This window comes from Chaetomium globosum, genomic scaffold (genome assembly GCF_000143365.1).
Source record: "Chaetomium globosum CBS 148.51 scaffold_6 genomic scaffold, whole genome shotgun sequence".
In the NCBI taxonomy this organism is placed as follows: domain Eukaryota; kingdom Fungi; phylum Ascomycota; class Sordariomycetes; order Sordariales; family Chaetomiaceae; genus Chaetomium; species Chaetomium globosum.
The window spans coordinates 2,935,156-2,953,161 of record NT_165981.1 but is presented as its reverse complement, the minus strand read 5'-3'; the positions used below and the strand labels follow the sequence as shown (position 1 = coordinate 2,953,161).

Sequence of the window (18,006 nt, the reverse complement as noted above, 5' to 3'; positions counted from 1 at the left end):
CCACAGCGATAGTATTCTATTTGTTACCTTTCACTCCCGAAATTGAATCTGCAATTGTGAGAGCTTTCCGTAACATAGGTACCTAGATATTTGGTTATCTATTTGCTGAGTCCTCCGAGGTGGCTCTTGAAAGAGAGGGTGACAAATGATTTTGGGAGATGGAGCTCGGAGACCCTTTCCACCCAGTCCGTGCCACCCATGCCGTTATCACTTGGCCGAAGCCGGCACGGGAATCCCGCCGGAACAACCGCCAACCAAATGCGCTGACATCAAGCGGCTTGTCCAACGCAGCATTTCGCTCATCATTGCTCAAGTATCCCCACCAGCCAACCACCTCTGCCTGAAGTTGCCCTGCCGCCATCTTCGAGCCCATCACCAAGCAACTACCGCTCCATACCCAACAAAAACCACCGTTCGATGAGTAAACCGTATTTTCCTCCAAGTCGCCTGCCATCCGAACCACCGCCTGCCTGCCTCCCGATGGCGTAATCCATGGCAGAACGACGTACTGCAAACCTGCGGTCCAGATCGGCTCTCGAGAACGACCTAGCGCGCCTGCCTCTCCCACCATCATCGTCACCAGCCGTGACTGCCTTTCACACATCGTCGTTATCGTCGCTACCTCCTCCTTCCCCAAGGTACAACCCACCCCATCCATTTCCTAATGCTTTCTTTTCTGTTCAGTGCTGCACCTGCGTTCTGTCAACCTCCCACCTTGTTGCCTACCTCCACCGTGCCCAGCCGAGCGATCGATCGAAGACCAGACACCACATCGCGCTGCATCTTGCAACCCAGCGCCTGCCTGCCGTGTCGGAAGACTGATGCAAAGATAAAAAGGAAGAATAAAAGAGAACAGCGACATAAAGTCTTCTCTCGTCTCTTGGTGGTTTGGTCTCGTGCTCGGTTTTGGGCTGTGACGCATGCAAGGAACTCGGCTCGATCTTCAATCTGCCCCACAATCTTGGGCAATCAATGGTTCTGTTCCGCAGGCGGCCATTCAATCGCGATCTCCCTTGCAACTGCCCACAAAATTCTTTGATGTCCTCGACCTCGGCGACCTTTCCTAAAACTACTTTGTTTCTCCTCCCTGCTGTCGACTCCATGACAAGCAGGTTTTGAACTCATATTTACTCATGTCGTCCAGGGTCACCCGCTCGTCCGCCCGTCAAGCAGCGAGCCAAGCAGCCGCAGCGGCGTCTTCCTCAACCACGACTACGGGAGCCGCCACTCTCTCCTCCGCGCCACCTCCCCCGCCAACCCCACCGACGCCAAAGCCGGCAGCGAGCGCTCGGAAACGAAAGACCAATATTAGCCCCGCCCAGGGCGCCGCCGAATCGCCTTCGTCATCCCGCAGGCCCAAGCGACCGCGCGTGGCACAAGCATCCCCACAGCCGCAACCACCTCCCGCTCCGGAATTGACCTCAACTTCCCGCCGGAAGGGCAAAGACCTCGCGACCATGTCGAGCCCAGGGTATGTTGGATCCAGTTACATCTCGTGCCATTCAACTTTAAGATGCTGAGACCCACATAGAACGCCGGCAGGCCCCGCGCAGCACCCCGAGAACCCGTCAACGGCATCGTCTAGTCGGCGATCCAGCCGCAATAAAAAGCCTGTGCAGACACGAGGTATGTATTTGCCGATTCCGCCTCGCCCTTGTTCTAGTCTTACCCGGCCATCTCTAGCAGAACCGTCCGCCCCCGCTTCTACCTCGAGTCGACGATCAAAGAGGGGGTCCAACGCCGCCCAGGATCAAGACGTGGTTATGGGCGGCACTGAAGAACATGACAAGGCATCCGAAGCCCCGCCCCCGCCCCCGCCTCCTGAGGATAGCTTCCCAGAAGATAGTGACGACAATGACGAGGACGAGGAGGCCCAACAACGGTACGACGACGAAGACGACGCCGGCGATCCTTTTGGAAGCTTTGGCGCCGCTGGGGGTGCGGTTCCGGGTCTAACCAACACCCTCCGAACACTAACTGGCATGGTGTCGGGCACGTCTTCAAGACTTAGGGATATTTTGCACAACCTCCGACAGAAGGAGGACCCCACAATGCAGCTAATCGCGCTGCAGGAGCTTTCGGAGCTTTTGCTTATCCACAACGAGGATACCCTCTCGGGGCACTTCTCGCCTGATGCATTCGTGAAGGAGCTGGTAGGCTTGATGCAACCAAACGAGCTCACGGGGGAGGAGAATCCAGAGATTATGCTCCTGGCATGCCGCTGTCTTGCCAACCTCATGGAAGCCCTGCCAGCCAGCACTTCGAATGTCGTCTACGGCCATGCCGTCCCTATTCTGTGCCAGAAGTTGCTCGAGATTTCGTTCATCGACTTGGCCGAGCAAGCGCTCAGCACCTTGGAGAAGATCTCGATCGAATACCCCTCCAGTATTGTCCGCGAAGGCGGTCTGACTGCCTGCCTCTCCTACCTAGAGTTTTTCGCTACAAGCACGCAGCGTGTCGCCGTCACCACCGCCGCCAACTGTTGTCAGAATCTCGACCAAGAAAGCTTCCCCGTCGTTCGAGATGTCATGCCAATTCTACTGAATGTTCTCGGGAGCAGCGACCAGAAGGTCGTGGAGAAGGGCTCTCTTTGCGTCACCCGCATCGTTGAGAGTTTCCGGTTTCACCCGTCAAAGTTGGAGGAGCTCGTCAGTGTCGACCTGCTCAAGGCCATTCTTCGCCTACTTGTCCCGGGTAGCACCAATCTGATCGGCGCGCACATCCATACGCAGTTCCTCCGGATCCTTGCCTTTGCCGCACGGGCGAGCCCTCGCTTGTCAGCTGAGCTGTTCAAGATGAACGTGGTGGAGACGCTTTATCAGATTCTGACAGGCGTGTCCCCCCCGGGCGGCCACGATGACATCGCTTCGAAGCTTGACAGCGTTCTTATCATGCAGGCGCTCATCCACCGCCCGCGAGACCAGATCATCGAGACACTCAACGTCATTTGCGAGCTTCTTCCGGATTTACCAAAGTCAGCCGATCCCGCCTCATACGACCTCCCTGAGATCTGCCCACCAGCTGAACCGACCACACCTTCCTCCCTCGGTTCTCGTAGAAAGACCACAAACGAAAAGCGTATCGAGCTTCTGGAGGGCTGTAAAGAGGAGGTTCGGCGGTTTTGCATGATCCTCTTCCCCACGCTCACCGATGCCTATTCGAGTACCGTCAATCTGAGTGTCCGCCAAAAGGTGCTGACGGCTCAACTCAAGATGCTTTCAAACCTGGACGAAGACATCCTTGTTGATGCCCTGAAATCCGTCTCCTACGCCTCCTTCCTGGCTTCCATCATTTCTCAACAAGATCATCCCTCCCTTGTCCTTTCTGCAGTAACGGCTGCTGACTTGCTCATGAGGCGGTTGGGCACCGTATACCGGTATCAACTTCACCGCGAGGGTGTGATCGCCGAGATTACGAAGCTGGCGACCCAGGACCCGGAGCCGGAGCCACAGCCGGAGCTAGCACAGGAAGCGGAACGGAAGCCGTCGACCAACGAAGCTCAAGAGTCAGAGGATGAGCCGGAGACGGATGCCGAGCCGGAGGCTGAGCCGGAAGCTGGGCCGGAGGTTGAGCCGGCGTCGGATAGGTCCTCGGCAGAGCTCGCCGGCGACCATGCCGAGCATCATGGAGCTGAAGCTGGACAGGAAGAGAATGAGGAACTCGACGAAGATGATGACGAGTCCCACGATTCTTCGGAAGACGACGAGGACGACGATGACGATGATGATGATGACGACGACGAAAATAACGAGGATAACGAGAACGGTCAAGAGGATGATCAGAATCGGGATATGTCGGCGTCTCCAGTTAGCTCCGGGGGCTCCACCATGTCTACTTCTGGGCCTCCCCCTCGCCTCCCCTCGGACCTCCCCTCGATGAAGACGAGGATTATTGAACGTGCTAAGAATTTCCTTGAGGTCCACGAAAATGAGGAAGAGGGGAAGTCCATGAAGAAGAAGGCCACGGAAATTCTTGACCGTCTGTCAACTTTGGCGTCTGAGATTGAGAACTTCTACCTTCACCGTACCTTCTCGTCTCAACTCGCGCTTGAGAGAGGCACCGAACTCTTTAAGAGCTTGGCGTCTTACTTCGACTCGGACGTGCTAAAGAGTGTCACAAGCGCTGAACTGCTCGCATCTGGTGTCGTCCGCGTTTTGGAAGAGGTTATGGGCAACCCGGACGAGCAGCTCGCCGTCGCGGCGCAGACAGCGTTCCTCCAAGTTTTTATGGGATACACCGTCAAGTCGAAGCCGAAGACCGCTACGGCCGATTCTCCCTCGACCCCCCTCAGTATCATGATCCACAAGCTCCAGGACTTGCTTAGCAGGTCCGAACACTTTGAGGTTCTTACCGTTCATCACCAATCGTTTGATAGCAATCGGAGCAGTGCAACTTCCATGCTAGCAAAGCAGCTGCGGCTCAAACTGGTAGCTGACGATGACTCGGACATTCCTCGGCATTATCGGAACATCATGGTCTCGATCCACGCCATTACTACCTTCAAGTCCCTAGATGATTATTTGAGGCCCAGGATCAGCCTCTCAGATCGCCCTCGCGGACCTAAGCGAGAGGCAGTCTCGAGAGCGCTAGCTGCGATGGCCAGCTCGGGCCTTCCCATGAGCGCAGCGGCGGCCCGGCTTATGGAACGGTCGTTGTCCAACAGTTTGGCTCCGGCGCCTGCTCCACCTCCGGCGCCCGCATCATCGCAGCCATCAGGCTCACGTTCGACGCGGAAAACTAAGTCCAAATCAGATCCTGTCACTGACACCCCGGTGACACCAGAACCTTCATCCTCAAAGGAAAAGACCACACTGCGCCGGTCCTCTCGCCGCCAAGCAGTGTCGGAGGAAACGCCTCCGCCCCCGCCTCCGCCGGCGGACAATGAAAATGACCTTGAGAACACTCTCGAGTGCGCTGATGAGAGGCAGCTCTCGGATGACGAGGAGATGGGGGATGATGACGCCCTGGATATGGTCCCGGACGTTGACGAGGGTATGGAGGACGCCCCGACGCCCGATCCCTCCGCCGTGAACCTAGAGTTTGTTGCTGGAGGTAAGGTGACGGCGCGCAAGGACGATGGTACTAGAGTGCCCACGCCATCTCAGAGTCAGAGCCGGTCCACAGCCTCGCTCCCCAACCGTTCGAGCGCGCTGACCGCAGCTCTACTCGGAACCCCAACGCCTGCCGGGTCTTCACGGCCGATGTCATATGCGGCTGCGGTCCAGACCCCGCAAGACTGGCACCTGGAATTCAGCATTGACGGCAAGGTTGTCCCTAATGAGACGACGATCTACCGTGCCGTTCATAACTCTACGCAGAAAACCAATGACCATTATGGTCGCACCGTCTGGTCGTCTGTGCATTCTATCAAGTTCAGGCGGGTGCCCGGTCCGCCCCCGGCAGAATCTGCTGCCTTTGGTAACCCGTCTGACCTAGGCGCGGATTCTGAGGATGGCAACACTCCCGGGTCCTTGGCCAAATCCCCGGTCACAGCGTCCATTCTGCGCCTGCTGAAGAAACTACATGATCTCAACGCCAATATCGACGATGTCCTAGTCGAGAACAAGGAGACTCTCAAGGTCAACGTTGAGCCTCTGTCGCAGTTCGTCAACACCAAACTTACCGCCAAGTTGAACCGGCAGCTAGAGGAGCCGCTGATCGTAGCGAGCAACTGCCTCCCGAGTTGGAGCGAAGACCTTGCGAGGCTTTATCCCTTCTTGTTCCCGTTTGAGACGCGCCATCTTTTCCTACAGTCAACCTCTTTTGGTTACGCCAGATCTATGAGCCGCTGGCAAAACGCTCAATCTCAGGAGGAGGCCCGGCGAGACCGGCGAGATGAAAGGCCGTTCCTTGGCCGCCTGCAACGTCAGAAGGTCCGGATCTCTCGGGCCAAAATTCTAGAGTCGGCCGTGAAAGTTATGGAACTTTATGGTGCTTCGCAAAGCATCCTGGAAGTCGAATACTTTGATGAAGTCGGCACAGGACTCGGACCCACCCTGGAGTTCTACTCGACTGTTTCCAAGGAGTTCTGCAAGAAGAAGCTCAAGCTGTGGCGCGACAATGATCCCAACGGGGATGACGAGTTCGTCTTTGGGCCGAATGGGCTCTTCCCTCGGCCGCTGAGCGAGACATTCGCCGCTTCGGAGGAAGGGGAAAAGATTCTTCAGCTTTACAAGATGCTGGGCAAGTTCGTTGCGCGGTCTATGATCGATTCGCGGATTATCGATGTGAACTTTAATCCCATCTTCTTCCGCATAGGCGCCGAGCTTACGGCTGTTCGCCCGTCTCTGGGTGCGATCAAGTCGGTCGACCCTATGGTTGCGAGATCGCTCATGATCGTAAAGAAGTTCGCGCTGGCGAAGAAGGCGATCGACGAGGACCCAAATCGCAGCGCGGCACAGAAGGTCACCGATACGGAGAATATCGTGGTCGACAAGATCCGAATTGACGATTTGTACCTCGACTTCACCCTACCGGGCTACCCCGAGATCGAACTTATTCCCGAGGGGGCTCAGACCCAGGTGACCATCGACAATGTTGACCTCTATCTCGAGAAGGTAATCGACATGACTCTGGGGTCCGGAGTCCGCCGGCAGGTGGATGCATTCCAGGCCGGCTTCTCACAGGTGTTCCCGTACTCGGCATTGAGCGCCTTCACGCCGGATGAGTTGTGCACGTTATTTGGACGGGTGGACGAGGATTGGTCACTTGAGAGTAAGCAACCTATTTCTCTTCGTTTGATGAATTATGGGCCAGGACTAACTTTTTGTGTCTAGCCCTGATGGACTCGGTCAAGGCCGACCACGGGTACAATATGGACAGCAAGACGGTGAGGAACTTGCTACAGGCGATGAGCGAGTTTACTGCGGCCCAGCGCCGCGATTTCCTTCAGTTCACGACGGGCAGCCCGAAGCTTCCCATTGGTGGTATGTTCTCCCCTTCCACTTCGTATGTTTGGCGTGGTAACTAACGGACCGTTTTAAACAGGCTTCAAAAAGCTCACACCCATGTTCACGGTGGTTTGCAAACCCAGCGAGGCACCCTACACGTCGGACGACTACCTCCCCAGCGTCATGACGTGTGTCAACTACCTCAAGCTACCCGACTATTCGGACATTGGTATCTTGCGAAAGCAGCTCTTTACAGCGGTCAAGGAGGGACAGGGTGCGTTCCACCTATCTTGAGGGAGGACGGTTGGGGGACACGGAGGGGAAAAAGCATGATGGGGAGGGTGGTATACTTAGTGTTATTTTGTTTGGACTGGACAGGGTCGTCTTTCTTTCTCGGCAACCTCGCAATGCAAAACTTATGATACAATTATCATGGGCTTAGAATATTTTGAGGCTACAGTATCGGAACAAGGAATCTCAAGTGCTCAGGTATGGGGCTCTGCTGCCAACTCCGGATGTGAACGTTAATGGACAAAATAGGGCCTTAAGTCTTTGTGATCGGAAGAAGCATGCTCCTGTGGAGATAATTTATATAAGAAGTATTCTACTAGTATGGCCCATGAGAGTAATTCCCACAAAACGGTCAAGTTGAACCTCGTCATATGCTACTTTGGTCGGATGTCATTGTGGCGGCTCTACGGAGCTCAGGGTTGGGGTTAAACAAGTGCCGATGGGAGACTCATGGACAAGCTGGGATCGATTGACTAGTTATTGGCTTTGTTTGTTTACTAGAGAGTAAATAAACAATGAAAATCCACCCGAGTCATCAATTTGGATTGGACTCGATTGAAACGGGATTTTATTAAACTCCATGAAAGCTAGACATAGCCACATAGTTCTTCAGCGCAGACTTGGTGATGGGATGGTGGCCCCGATGATGTCATGCCTCGCGGCGCCGGGCTGGCGCGATTGAGATCATTTAAATGAAGGCAGGCGAGGGGTGCGCGCCGAAGTTGCCCCACTTTACCGACGCGTTGACCGACGCGCCCTGCACTTTGACTAGGCCGAGGAGGCCAAACCAAACTGAATCCCCATCTCCATAACTGCTTCGTATTACACTAATTACTTACCTCGTACCTTGCCCATTTCGCAAATTCAATCCCCAGCCCACTCGGTCGCACATCTCTGTTGCACATGCATATTTTGTCGATCTGAGCTGTAATCGCCACCTTTTTCACTCTGTCCATGACGAACTGCCATTACCTATACGAACAACACGGCTTCGAACCACAATTCATCAACAGCAACCTTGGCGGCAACCGTACCTACGATCACGAAAACAACAAGCCACAATTCCAAACTCACCTTTAAATAAACAAACCCCAAAAGAGACCCCCACAACAAGCCAAAGAACAAACCGACGAAATGGCACCTCGCCGAACACCCCGCCGCCCCGCCGGCACCTCCGCCCCAACCCCCGACACCAGCTCCAACCCCAGCAACTCCAGCACCGCCACCAAAAAGAACACCACCTCCACAACCGCCCCAACGTCCACCCCCCGCGTAACCTACGAATCCCACCCCGTCCCCCAGCAAGTCACCTTCCCCGCGCGCCGCAAGACCGTGCGCACCTACGGCGGCCGCCGCTCACTCCCTGCGCGGCTGGAGACCACAACGACGCCGCCGGGGTCGAATGACTCGGCTGTGGCGAAGAGGAGGGGGATGAGGGGGGGGGTTGAGGCAGCAGACGTTGACGCAGGTTGGTTATGTAAGATCGTCGTCGGGGGTGGGTGAGGGGGTGGAGGATGGGGATGGGTTGTTGTTGGGGGAGGAGGAGGTGAAGGGGTTGCAGTCCGGGGGAGAGGGGGGTGGGATGGTGGGGGAGGAAGAGGTGGAGGAGGAGGAGGATGTGAAGATGGAGGTGGTCAAGGTGGTTGCTAAGAAGGCTGCGCCGGAGAGGAGGTCTAAGAGGAGGAGAACTATGGGCGATGTACCCACGCCGAGGCTGGAGAAGAAGGGGTCGAGTTTTCATACCCAGACGTTGACCCAGTTTATGGGGGCGTCTGCGACAAAGTTGGAGTATGATGGGCTACGAGTGGAGGATGATGAGGAGGATGTGGAGGTTTCGCTACCGTCGGGAAGGACGCCTATTAAGCAGTCCTCCGTGCCGCGATGGAAAGGGAAAGGCAAGGCTGCGGCGCCCGAGCCCTGCACCCCGAGCAACAAACGCATCAAGGTCAACCCTGACGAGGTTCCTGCCTCACAACCGACGCCGTTCACACCCCTGTTGGGTCACAGTCCGCTTGCGCCTATGAGGTCGCCGCTGACGCAGAAATCGACTAATATCGATGCCCCGTTGCCGACGATAGAAACAGTTTCGAAAATACCGCGGACTTTGACCATCCAGGATAGTTACAGCATGGGGGACAGCAGCAGCTTGGGATTCCCGTCCTCGGCGGCGGGCGACACACCGAAAAAGGAGGAGACGCAACAATCCACGCGCGAGCCGTTAAGTGAGATACCAGTGGCTAGCATCGAGCTTGGTGTCGGTTCTACCCCGGCCGGAGAGACTCCCACGTCAAGGAGAAAGAGGATGTTCTTCGAGATCCCGGATACGGACGACGAATTGGACGGCATCGCGTCCACGCCCTTCAAGACGAGCCCTGCACAACAAACGCCGCTAAAGCAGGAGGTGATTCAGGACAACTTTGAAATAGCGGCAGATCCAGGCTCGGCTCCACGAACTCAGAGGACTGCTATTTCGGAGACTCCTGTAAGCTCGGCCAAATCGGATAAGGAAAACGGGACACCTGCTATCGGGATGTGGGAGGACAGAGATATGGACTATGGTGCGGAGGAGAGGGAGGGCACGCCAACCCCAACGCCGGGCCGGAAATCGCAGGCCGCTAGCAGGACTAGCCAGGTCAGCCCTAACACGGCCTCACAGTTCTGGACTGGTTCGGCGGAAAATAATGGCAGCATAGGAACATCAGCTGGGGTTGCACGCGAGCCTTTGACCGAACTGGCATTGCGCGAGGACTCGGTGGAGGTGGAAGACGACCAGTCCAGCTCACCCCCGTCGACTCCCCTCGCATCGCAGTTCTACGGCAGCATGGGCAAGTCGGATGCACGGACTCGTAGGCCTAGTCTCCAATTCGAGGATCCAGATGAAACGGCAAGTGAGGCCGAGGAAGACCCGGTCGAGGAAGATCAGGCCGAGGAAGAGCCGGCCGATGAGGAGCAGATTGAGGAGGAACATATACCAGTGTCAATCCTAAAGAAGGCGGCCTCACAAAAAGACCACTGCGCCAATGGCCGGAAAAGGCGCGGGGTGACACCCAACCTCAACTCAGAGTCATTGACCACCGAGACGCCGAGCACCCCAACTCGGGGCACGCCAGCGCCGGCCGTCCGGAGGGTCCAGATCGAGCTGCCGCCGCCATCCTCCCGTGAAGTTTATAAGGAGACTCCCCGAAAGCCGCAGAAATCGTCGCCCATCTACCAACGGCATACCCAAGCTCGGTCTCAGTTCTACAGCCAGGGCCTCGAAAGCCAGCGTATCCCGTTGGAGGTTATCCGCTCCCTTGGGCCACAGACAGACCGCTCTGATATTCTCACCGTATTTCCCGCGGATATTGTCGAGGGTATCGTAAACGGTCTCAGGGACCATGAGTTTCGCGACTACAAATTCCCGGTCCAAGTCTCCCGATGCTGGATCTATACCGACCTTCCTGCGGGCGAGGTGAAATACATGGCCACTCTCGGTCCTGCCAAAGAGCCGGGTCAAATCGATGCTGGCACCGGCGTCGGCAACGCCGAGTTCAACGCCGGCACATCGGGCTACAAGTTCGCCCACAAGCTTGTACAAGTGTATCAACTCAATAACCCGGTGCCACTAGCAGACATGGAGGACAATGGGCTGGGCGCCGGGCCGCCGCAGCGTTACAAGTACCTGCCTCCGGCGATTGTGGGACAGTTGCTTGCAAATCTGAGATGTCCGCTTTTCTGCGAGGAATACGAGGAGGACTTCTCCTGTGGTGACTTTCTAACCAACATCGACCAAGGAGGTGTAACAATCTCGCAGGAACTGGAGGACCAGCTCCGCAGCGACATTCTCCACTCTACGCAAAAGCCGTCTCGCGCCGCTTACCATCACGACGAGGAGGAAGATGTCATCCCCGCGAGCCAGAGCCCGACCCAGCCGCGGTCAGCTCCCATCCCTGCCCAAAAGGCAAACGGCAGCTTCACCCGCCCGCCAATCCCGGCACGCTCCAGCCCGCGGATCCGCGACCACCAGAGCAGCCAGACCTCAGCGGCAACCCCGCGCCCCAAACCCCCCCGACAACCAACGCCCGCCAGAACAACAACAGCCCGCCGACCCCCCTCATCCACCTCCCAACGCTCCATCCGCCCCTCCCAAGCCACAACCGCCTCCGACATCTCGGCCGTCTCCTCGCCCGACAAGTCCTCCGGCCCGCCCTCGGTGCCCCGGCCCCCCTTGCCAGGGTCCAACGACATGTCGCTGCCTAGCCTGCCTGACGACGACGACCACGCCAGCCTGCTCCCGCGCCCGCGCCCGGGCTTGCTGCTCTCGTCGTCGCAAGGTGGGGTGTTGCCGCCGGATAGTCTGTTTGTGGATGAGGTGAGCATGGCGCCGCCGCCGGTGGAGGTGTGGGATTCGGATTCGGATGGGGATGGGGATGAGGTGGGGGGGTATTGATGGGGGTGAATTGGGTTGTGGTTTTGGCGTGCTTTGGATGGGATATGTGGGTGATGGTTTCCATCGGGATAGCGCGGGTCATGTGTTAAAGCTTTGTTTCGTGGTTGGCGTATGACGGAGTTATATATAGACATCAGGCCTGGGGGTAACGGACGCCTGGCCAAGCGACCTATGGGAGGTTAAGGGTGGGCGGTACTTTGTCTTTTGACAATAGCGTTTGTAGTTTACTTATACGAGGGAATCGTTCCTTGAGGTCACCATATGGTTGACTCCTGTCGGAAAGGCACGTAGGTGCCAAGAGTTGATTCAGGTTGGTTATTGTTTCCTGAGATGTATATTCCTATTATATGCGAGAATGGCAGGGAATACCACTCCACTAAGAGCGGAACACTCGAGTTGTCATATTGTGACCAGCATGCAAAATGTGAGAGGTCTGGCGCACCATCTTCTGGCCAAAAACGCTGAGGTCGACATGGGAGCAAAAAAACCAAGAAAAAAAATCAAGTCACATCAAAGAAGTTAAAAAGAGAAAAAGAAAAGATAAGTAGAAAGTAGAGTCAATATAGGTTTTTGAGCATGTCTCTCTTGCTGCTCGGGGTTTGGAGGAAAGAGCACGCCAAGTCCCAGCGGTCCTCGAGTCCCCTGCTTGCAGATGTCTTGGCTGCGGCAGGACCCGGTCCAGCGAACCACAGCATGCCATTCTTGAGACCGCACGGGCCTCAACCTCAGCGGCGCTGCCTCGAAACGAGTTCCATCATAACTCGGGGCACAAGCCTCATCCAACTCCACAACTCCACCTTTTTGCATCTCGACGAAGCTGCCCCCCGCGATTCGAACTCGGCTGCGCATTGACCGCATTCGCAGCCGGGCCTACACAGAACCCCGACCGAGCGACAACAACGCCCGCAACTTCGGTCGATCCTTTGTGCGAGCGGCGCTCCCAAAATGTCACGGCACCCCCGCCATCAGTCGCTGCCCGATCGTTCATGAATCTCGAATTACAACCTCAGCTTGACGGGCGCGCTTTCCCGTCGTAACCACGGCAATGAACGGCCGCGAGGTGAACAGGGCGGAGAGGTTCGAGGATGAAAAGAGGAGGATAATCGACAGCTGCTTCGCCAAGCGCGACGAGGATGGCTCCCGTAAGCAGCAATACTCCCTCCATCCGGAGGTTGCCTCGGACAAACCTCCCCAACTGACAGCCGGTCATAGCCCTTGAAACATATATAACGCATATCAAGATTACAGAGTACCAAACCTCCCCAACGGCGCCGCCCCCGCCCTCAGCAAGGACGCCTCAGTACGAAAAGCCCCGCGTCATTATCGTCGCCGTGCGCAAATCAGGCCGCGTACGCGTGCACAAGTCCAAGGAGAATCCCAATGGCACTTTCTCGATCGGCAAGACCTGGTTCCTCGACGATTTGACGGCGATCGAGTCCTTTACGAGTCCGACTGTTAACCCAAACGCTCAACAGTGGGCAGGAGATGTGGGGTTTGTCGTATCGCTTGGCAAGCCGTATTACTGGCAGGCCCAGTCCGACAAGGAGAAGAAGTTCTTCATCGCCAGCCTGATCAAGATTTTTAACAAGTACACCGGCGGGCGAAACCCTACGTTGACAGGTTTTGAACAGCGCGAGCTCGACCAAGTCCTCGGCGGGGCCCAAGTAGCTCGACGACAAGAACGACCGCCCCCTCGGCCCTCTCCACTAGACACTGCGCCAAACAGCACAAATGCTTCCGTTTCTTCTGGATACAATGCGCCTCTCAGCGCCCAAAATTTTAGCGCGCAAGCCACTCCGGCACCGGCAGGTTTTCGTGAAAGGATGGGCTCCCGCAATCCCTTGGTGCCGAACGGAACGTCGTCGCCTGCCCAGAGCATTGATACGGGGCGGCCTTCCCAGGACCATCAGTCGCTGCGCAAGCTCGCCTCCGGCAACATGAGCCAAGACTCGGTCGCAGCGTCATCCATCTCGAGAAGCGAAGACGCAATCAGTTTGCGGCCGAGTACGAGAAATGGACCGACCGGCTCCTCTCCTTACATTACTCCTGAGCCGACCCCGGCCCCAGCATCCGAGGAGAAGCCCCCTGAGCGGAAACGGCCTCCAATGGATCCTTTGCGACCGTTGGGGGTCGATAAGAACCTAATACCCGCCCCGCTCATGAGCCCAGGCATGCGCCGAGAGCCGACAGTGCCGCCGCGAAACGTAGAAAGAGTTGCGCCTCGAAAGGACTCGATTAGTCGCCGAAACGAAACTCCACCTCGAGCCGAGGTCACGACACCCAAGCGGTCCCCCAGTCCCGCCGTTTCAACGCCTCCTTCTGCCCCCCCAGCATCTTCCATACCACCTATCCCCACGCCGCCGACCGATAATGTCGTACCCGAGCCTCCCCCGGAGCCTGAAGAGGAACCGAAACCGGGGCTCAAGTCCATGCTTAACAAGAAATCCAAGGGGGAAATTGCCGGAGCATTTTGGAAAGCCGCGAGCGCGGCCAGCGCGTTTAAGCCGAGGCCGGGCGGTGCCGCGGAGCGTCTGCGATCGAACCAGAACAAGACTAGCGATGGTCCCGATGGTATTACGAGCGTGGTCCCAGCGCCACCGAAACCCGTACCGGTCCAGAAGCCGCCAGAGCCTGCCCCGGCCGAAGCTGCTGTCCCTAGTATCCCCGAAGTCAAGATCACCGGTTCCGATTCCGCGACGGGGCCGACCAGCGCCCAACCACCGATTAAGGATCTCAAGGAGAAAAAGGAGAAGAAGGCTGAAGAGGCCCCAACGGTGGAGGGGCCACGTCGCTCGGTTGTCGCCGGAAACGACACCAAATATCTTGCGACGCTTGGGCATAGATCCCTCCCTGCTCGACAACCGGACGAACGAGTTTGCCAAGTGGTTGGACTACTTCGGGTGGGTTCCGGGCGAGAAGATGCGCTCGCGCAACTTTGACGAGATGCGAACAGACCTTGACCGCGAGCTGAGCAAGGCGCAGGCCGGCGGCTGGCTCGCCCGTTTCCAGGAAGAGGATGAGCGGGTTGAGGCCATCAAGAGGGGCATTGACTTGTCCATCAGCGAGTGTGATGAGTTGGACAACTTGCTAACGTTGTACAGCGTTGAGCTATCCGTAAGTGAATTAGATTTTGGATTGTTGGTGGTCGTGTTCTAACGGGTACAGACACTCTCGGATGATATTGCGTACATCGAAGCCCAGGGCCATGGCCTCCAAGTACAAGCCGCAAATCAGAAGCTGCTCAGGAAAGAACTAGAGTCGCTGCTCGAGACTTGTGCTATCAGCGAATCCGATCTCGACGCTCTGAAAATGGCGCCCCTGGAAACGGCAGCTGGCGTGGAGGATATCGAGGCTTCTCTCGTCACGCTGTTCAAGGCCATGATCAAGATCGACCCAACACTGGGCAACAGCGAGTCGCGGAAAAGCGAGGACATGAATGGTGACCAGTCCCTCGGCCTTGACAGCGACTACGGCAAGATGCGCATCGTCCAGGAGAAGAAGGAAATGTACCTCGCCGAGAGCTCCCAATTCATGCGTCGGCTCGTGATCTTCATGGAGCGGCACTTCTCGGAAGCCTTCCGCGAGACAAAGATGGCGCTTGATGGAGCGTTGGCGAAAAAGGCCGACGCTCGGAACCATGAGCCCGGAAGAGACCTCTTGTGGATGTACAGCCCCTTGATTCTGTATGCCAGGGACGTCGACCTCGATAACTGGAATCGCATCCTCCAGATTTACCAGGACCGGAGCCATCCGATCTACAAGGCCGAATTTAGGGAGGCCATAGAAGCGTGGAAGAAGACCGTGAGGAAGGTGACGGGTGATGAGAGCGAGCTCCTTTTTACATCACAGCAGGAGAAGAAGGAAGAGGGGCTCGCAACGACGGCCCGGAAACTCACTGTCAAACGTAGCCAAACACTGGCGAGGAGTCTCCGGTCCCCGCTTGGCGACGGCAGCCGGACGAACCTAGCCGAGAAGACACCGGACGGCAGGGCGCTGCCTTACGAGGTGTTTGCTGGGGTTTTGGATGACTTGCTACCGTTAGTGGAGATGGAGCAGAACTTCATCGTTGACTTCTTCCACGCGACGACCCTCGAGCAGTCCGACTTCCCGGATCTCGTCACAGCTTCGCGGCCCCACGACCGCCGCGGTGGCGATCTGAAACGGCACCGCTTGATGGAGCCCGACCGCGACCTCGCGCGCCGGGTCACCAAGGCCATGGAGGCGATATTTATGTTCCTAGAATCCAATCTGCAGCAGCTGATGGACTGGGTGTTGGTCATGGATCCTCTGTAAGATTTCCCCGACCTTTCTTTGGTTTTATTCCACAGCTAACCCCCCCTAGACAAGGGGTAGGCATCCTGGCCACCCTCGAGCGCAAAATGGCCGACATGAGCCAGTCCAACCAAGACTTCCTCAACAACGTCCTCCAAAAGCTGCACGGCAACCTCGAAACCAAGTTCAAGAAGTTCGTCGACGACCAGATCCGCGCCATCGAGGAGACCAAAGTCAAGATCAAGAAACGCAAGGGCGTCATCCATTTCATCCGCATTTTCCCTCACTTCAGCACAGCTGTCGAAAACATGCTCGGCTCCACCGACCCCTCCCTCGCCGTCCGGCGCATGGTCGACCGCGAGTACGACCGGCTGCTCAAGTCCATGTTCGACTCCCTCAAGGTGATCGCGCGCGAGAACCCGGCACTCGGCAGCACCGGCATTTCATCCGCCGCCACGGCCGCCTCGGCCGTCGCCGACCCAGAGGACAAGGAAGCCCTCAACTTCCACATCCTCCTCATCGAGAACATGAACCACTTCCTCGAAGAAGTTGACAACGCGCGCCACCTCGAGGTCCTCGACGACTGGCGCGACGCCGCCCAGCGCGAAATGGCCGAGCACCTCGGCCTCTACCTCAACGCCGTCATGCGCCGCCCCCTCGGCAAGCTGCTCGAGCACCTCGAGAACATCGAGGCCCAGCTGCAGGGCGGCAAGAGCGCCGCCGGCATCGCCGCCCAGCCCAGCAACACCAAGGCCGTGTTTAACAAGGTCCTCGGCAACTATGATGGCCGCGAGGTCAGGAAGGGCATCGAGGCGCTGCGGAAGCGTGTCGAGAAGCACTTTGGCGATGAGGAGGCTGGCGGGGGCGGGTTGACGGTCGGTGGCGGCGGGGCCGCTGGCGTGCCGGCGTTGCCCGGGCGGAGTAGTATCGCTGTGGGTGGGAATAGCAGTTTGGTGAACAGGGTCACGAAGGAGTGTGAGAAGTTTTATGGCGATGTGGAGATGCGCGTGGGGAGGGTCACTACGGATGTGTATGGCGGGGATGTGCTGTTTGAGTGGCCGCGTGCGGAGGTCAGGAGCGCGTTCTCAAATGGGGCTGGGAGGTGAGTGAAATTGGGGGGAGGGGGGTTTGTGTTAGATAGTTTGGGGGTGGTGTGGATTTGGAGAGGGTGGAGGGTGATCATTGATATATATATTTTTCTTTCTTTTTTTCTGCTTTCTTGGCTTGTGGCAGTTGTGGTCCCTTAGTTTATGAAGTGATGAAGTAGTGGTTAGGGAGTAGGGTTGCGGGGCTGGAGCGAGCAGCGGAGGTCTTGTGCGTCGCTTGGTTATACAACAGTGAGGGTTGAGAACTAAAAACTACCTATGAACTACCCTTGATGGTGCTCCAGTCTCTCTTCTTGGAGTACCACCTTGGCCACGGCTTTTGGTGTTTGAAGGGCTGGATGGTCCAATATCAATAATTACAGGGGCCTGTGGGATGGTCTCGTTGGAGCCTGGTTTGTCTCTAGTTCTCACGTTTCATGACGGCTGTTGTTGGTTAATGATTGGAGTTTGTATTTCGGTCTCTAGTATTGTGCTACGTCCTAGAAGGCACAAAGAAGGCGGGCGATACACCCACGACCACCCCGTTCGCGCAACATCCCCAACCCAAGCAACATCGCCAGCTCCTCCCACCAGCCAAGCTCCTCGACGAAAGCAAACGGCACCGGACCGAGTATCCAAAACACTAAACCACCCCTACCTCCCTCCCTTCCTACCATCACCACACCCCAAACCAACCAACCCCAAAGTCACTGTTCCCATCTCCACCACCACCCAACCCCAACCATCATCACCCCGCCGACACCCACAACCTCTAAAGAATACAGGCAAATTGCGGCAGACATTGCTGATAGCTCCCGGGAATACTCTATCTGATTGAACAAAGTCCCCAGGACCATGACATGGCAGCGGACAGGAGGATATACTACTCCTGCAAATACACTGTCGCTCCGTCCCGGATGATACTACGGTCGAATTGTAAGAAAGTGGTTATTTTCAATCTCTGCAGTACTACATGCACGACCTAGAATAGATACAAGATAGAATGGGAGAGATGATGATTACCGATAGATGATGCTAC

At 56.8% G+C, this 18,006-nt stretch overlaps 3 protein-coding genes across 3 annotated transcripts; all 3 read left to right on the top strand.

Moving 5' to 3' along the window:
- Positions 1–1,133: 1,133 nt before the first annotated feature.
- CHGG_09260 (uncharacterized protein) lies at positions 1,134–7,184 on the top strand (the record flags this gene model as incomplete). The annotated part of the gene is made up of 4 exons (XM_001227186.1): positions 1,134–1,471; positions 1,532–6,714; positions 6,777–6,926; positions 6,988–7,184. 4 exons carry the CDS (start codon positions 1,134–1,136, stop codon positions 7,182–7,184), a joined length of 5,868 nt encoding a protein of 1,955 aa, XP_001227187.1.
- Positions 7,185–8,315: 1,131 nt separating this feature from the next.
- On the top strand, positions 8,316–11,610 carry CHGG_09259 (uncharacterized protein; the record flags this gene model as incomplete). Its single annotated transcript, XM_001227185.1, has 2 exons — positions 8,316–8,624; positions 8,722–11,610. The coding sequence occupies 2 exons, from the start codon at positions 8,316–8,318 to the stop codon at positions 11,608–11,610; spliced, it is 3,198 nt and encodes a 1,065-aa protein (XP_001227186.1).
- A 1,045-nt stretch (positions 11,611–12,655) lies between these two features.
- On the top strand, positions 12,656–17,318 carry CHGG_09258 (uncharacterized protein; the record flags this gene model as incomplete). The annotated part of the gene is made up of 6 exons (XM_001227184.1): positions 12,656–12,752; positions 12,859–14,397; positions 14,453–14,724; positions 14,776–15,899; positions 15,953–16,984; positions 17,273–17,318. The coding sequence occupies 6 exons, from the start codon at positions 12,656–12,658 to the stop codon at positions 17,316–17,318; spliced, it is 4,110 nt and encodes a 1,369-aa protein (XP_001227185.1).
- Positions 17,319–18,006: the final 688 nt, after the last annotated feature.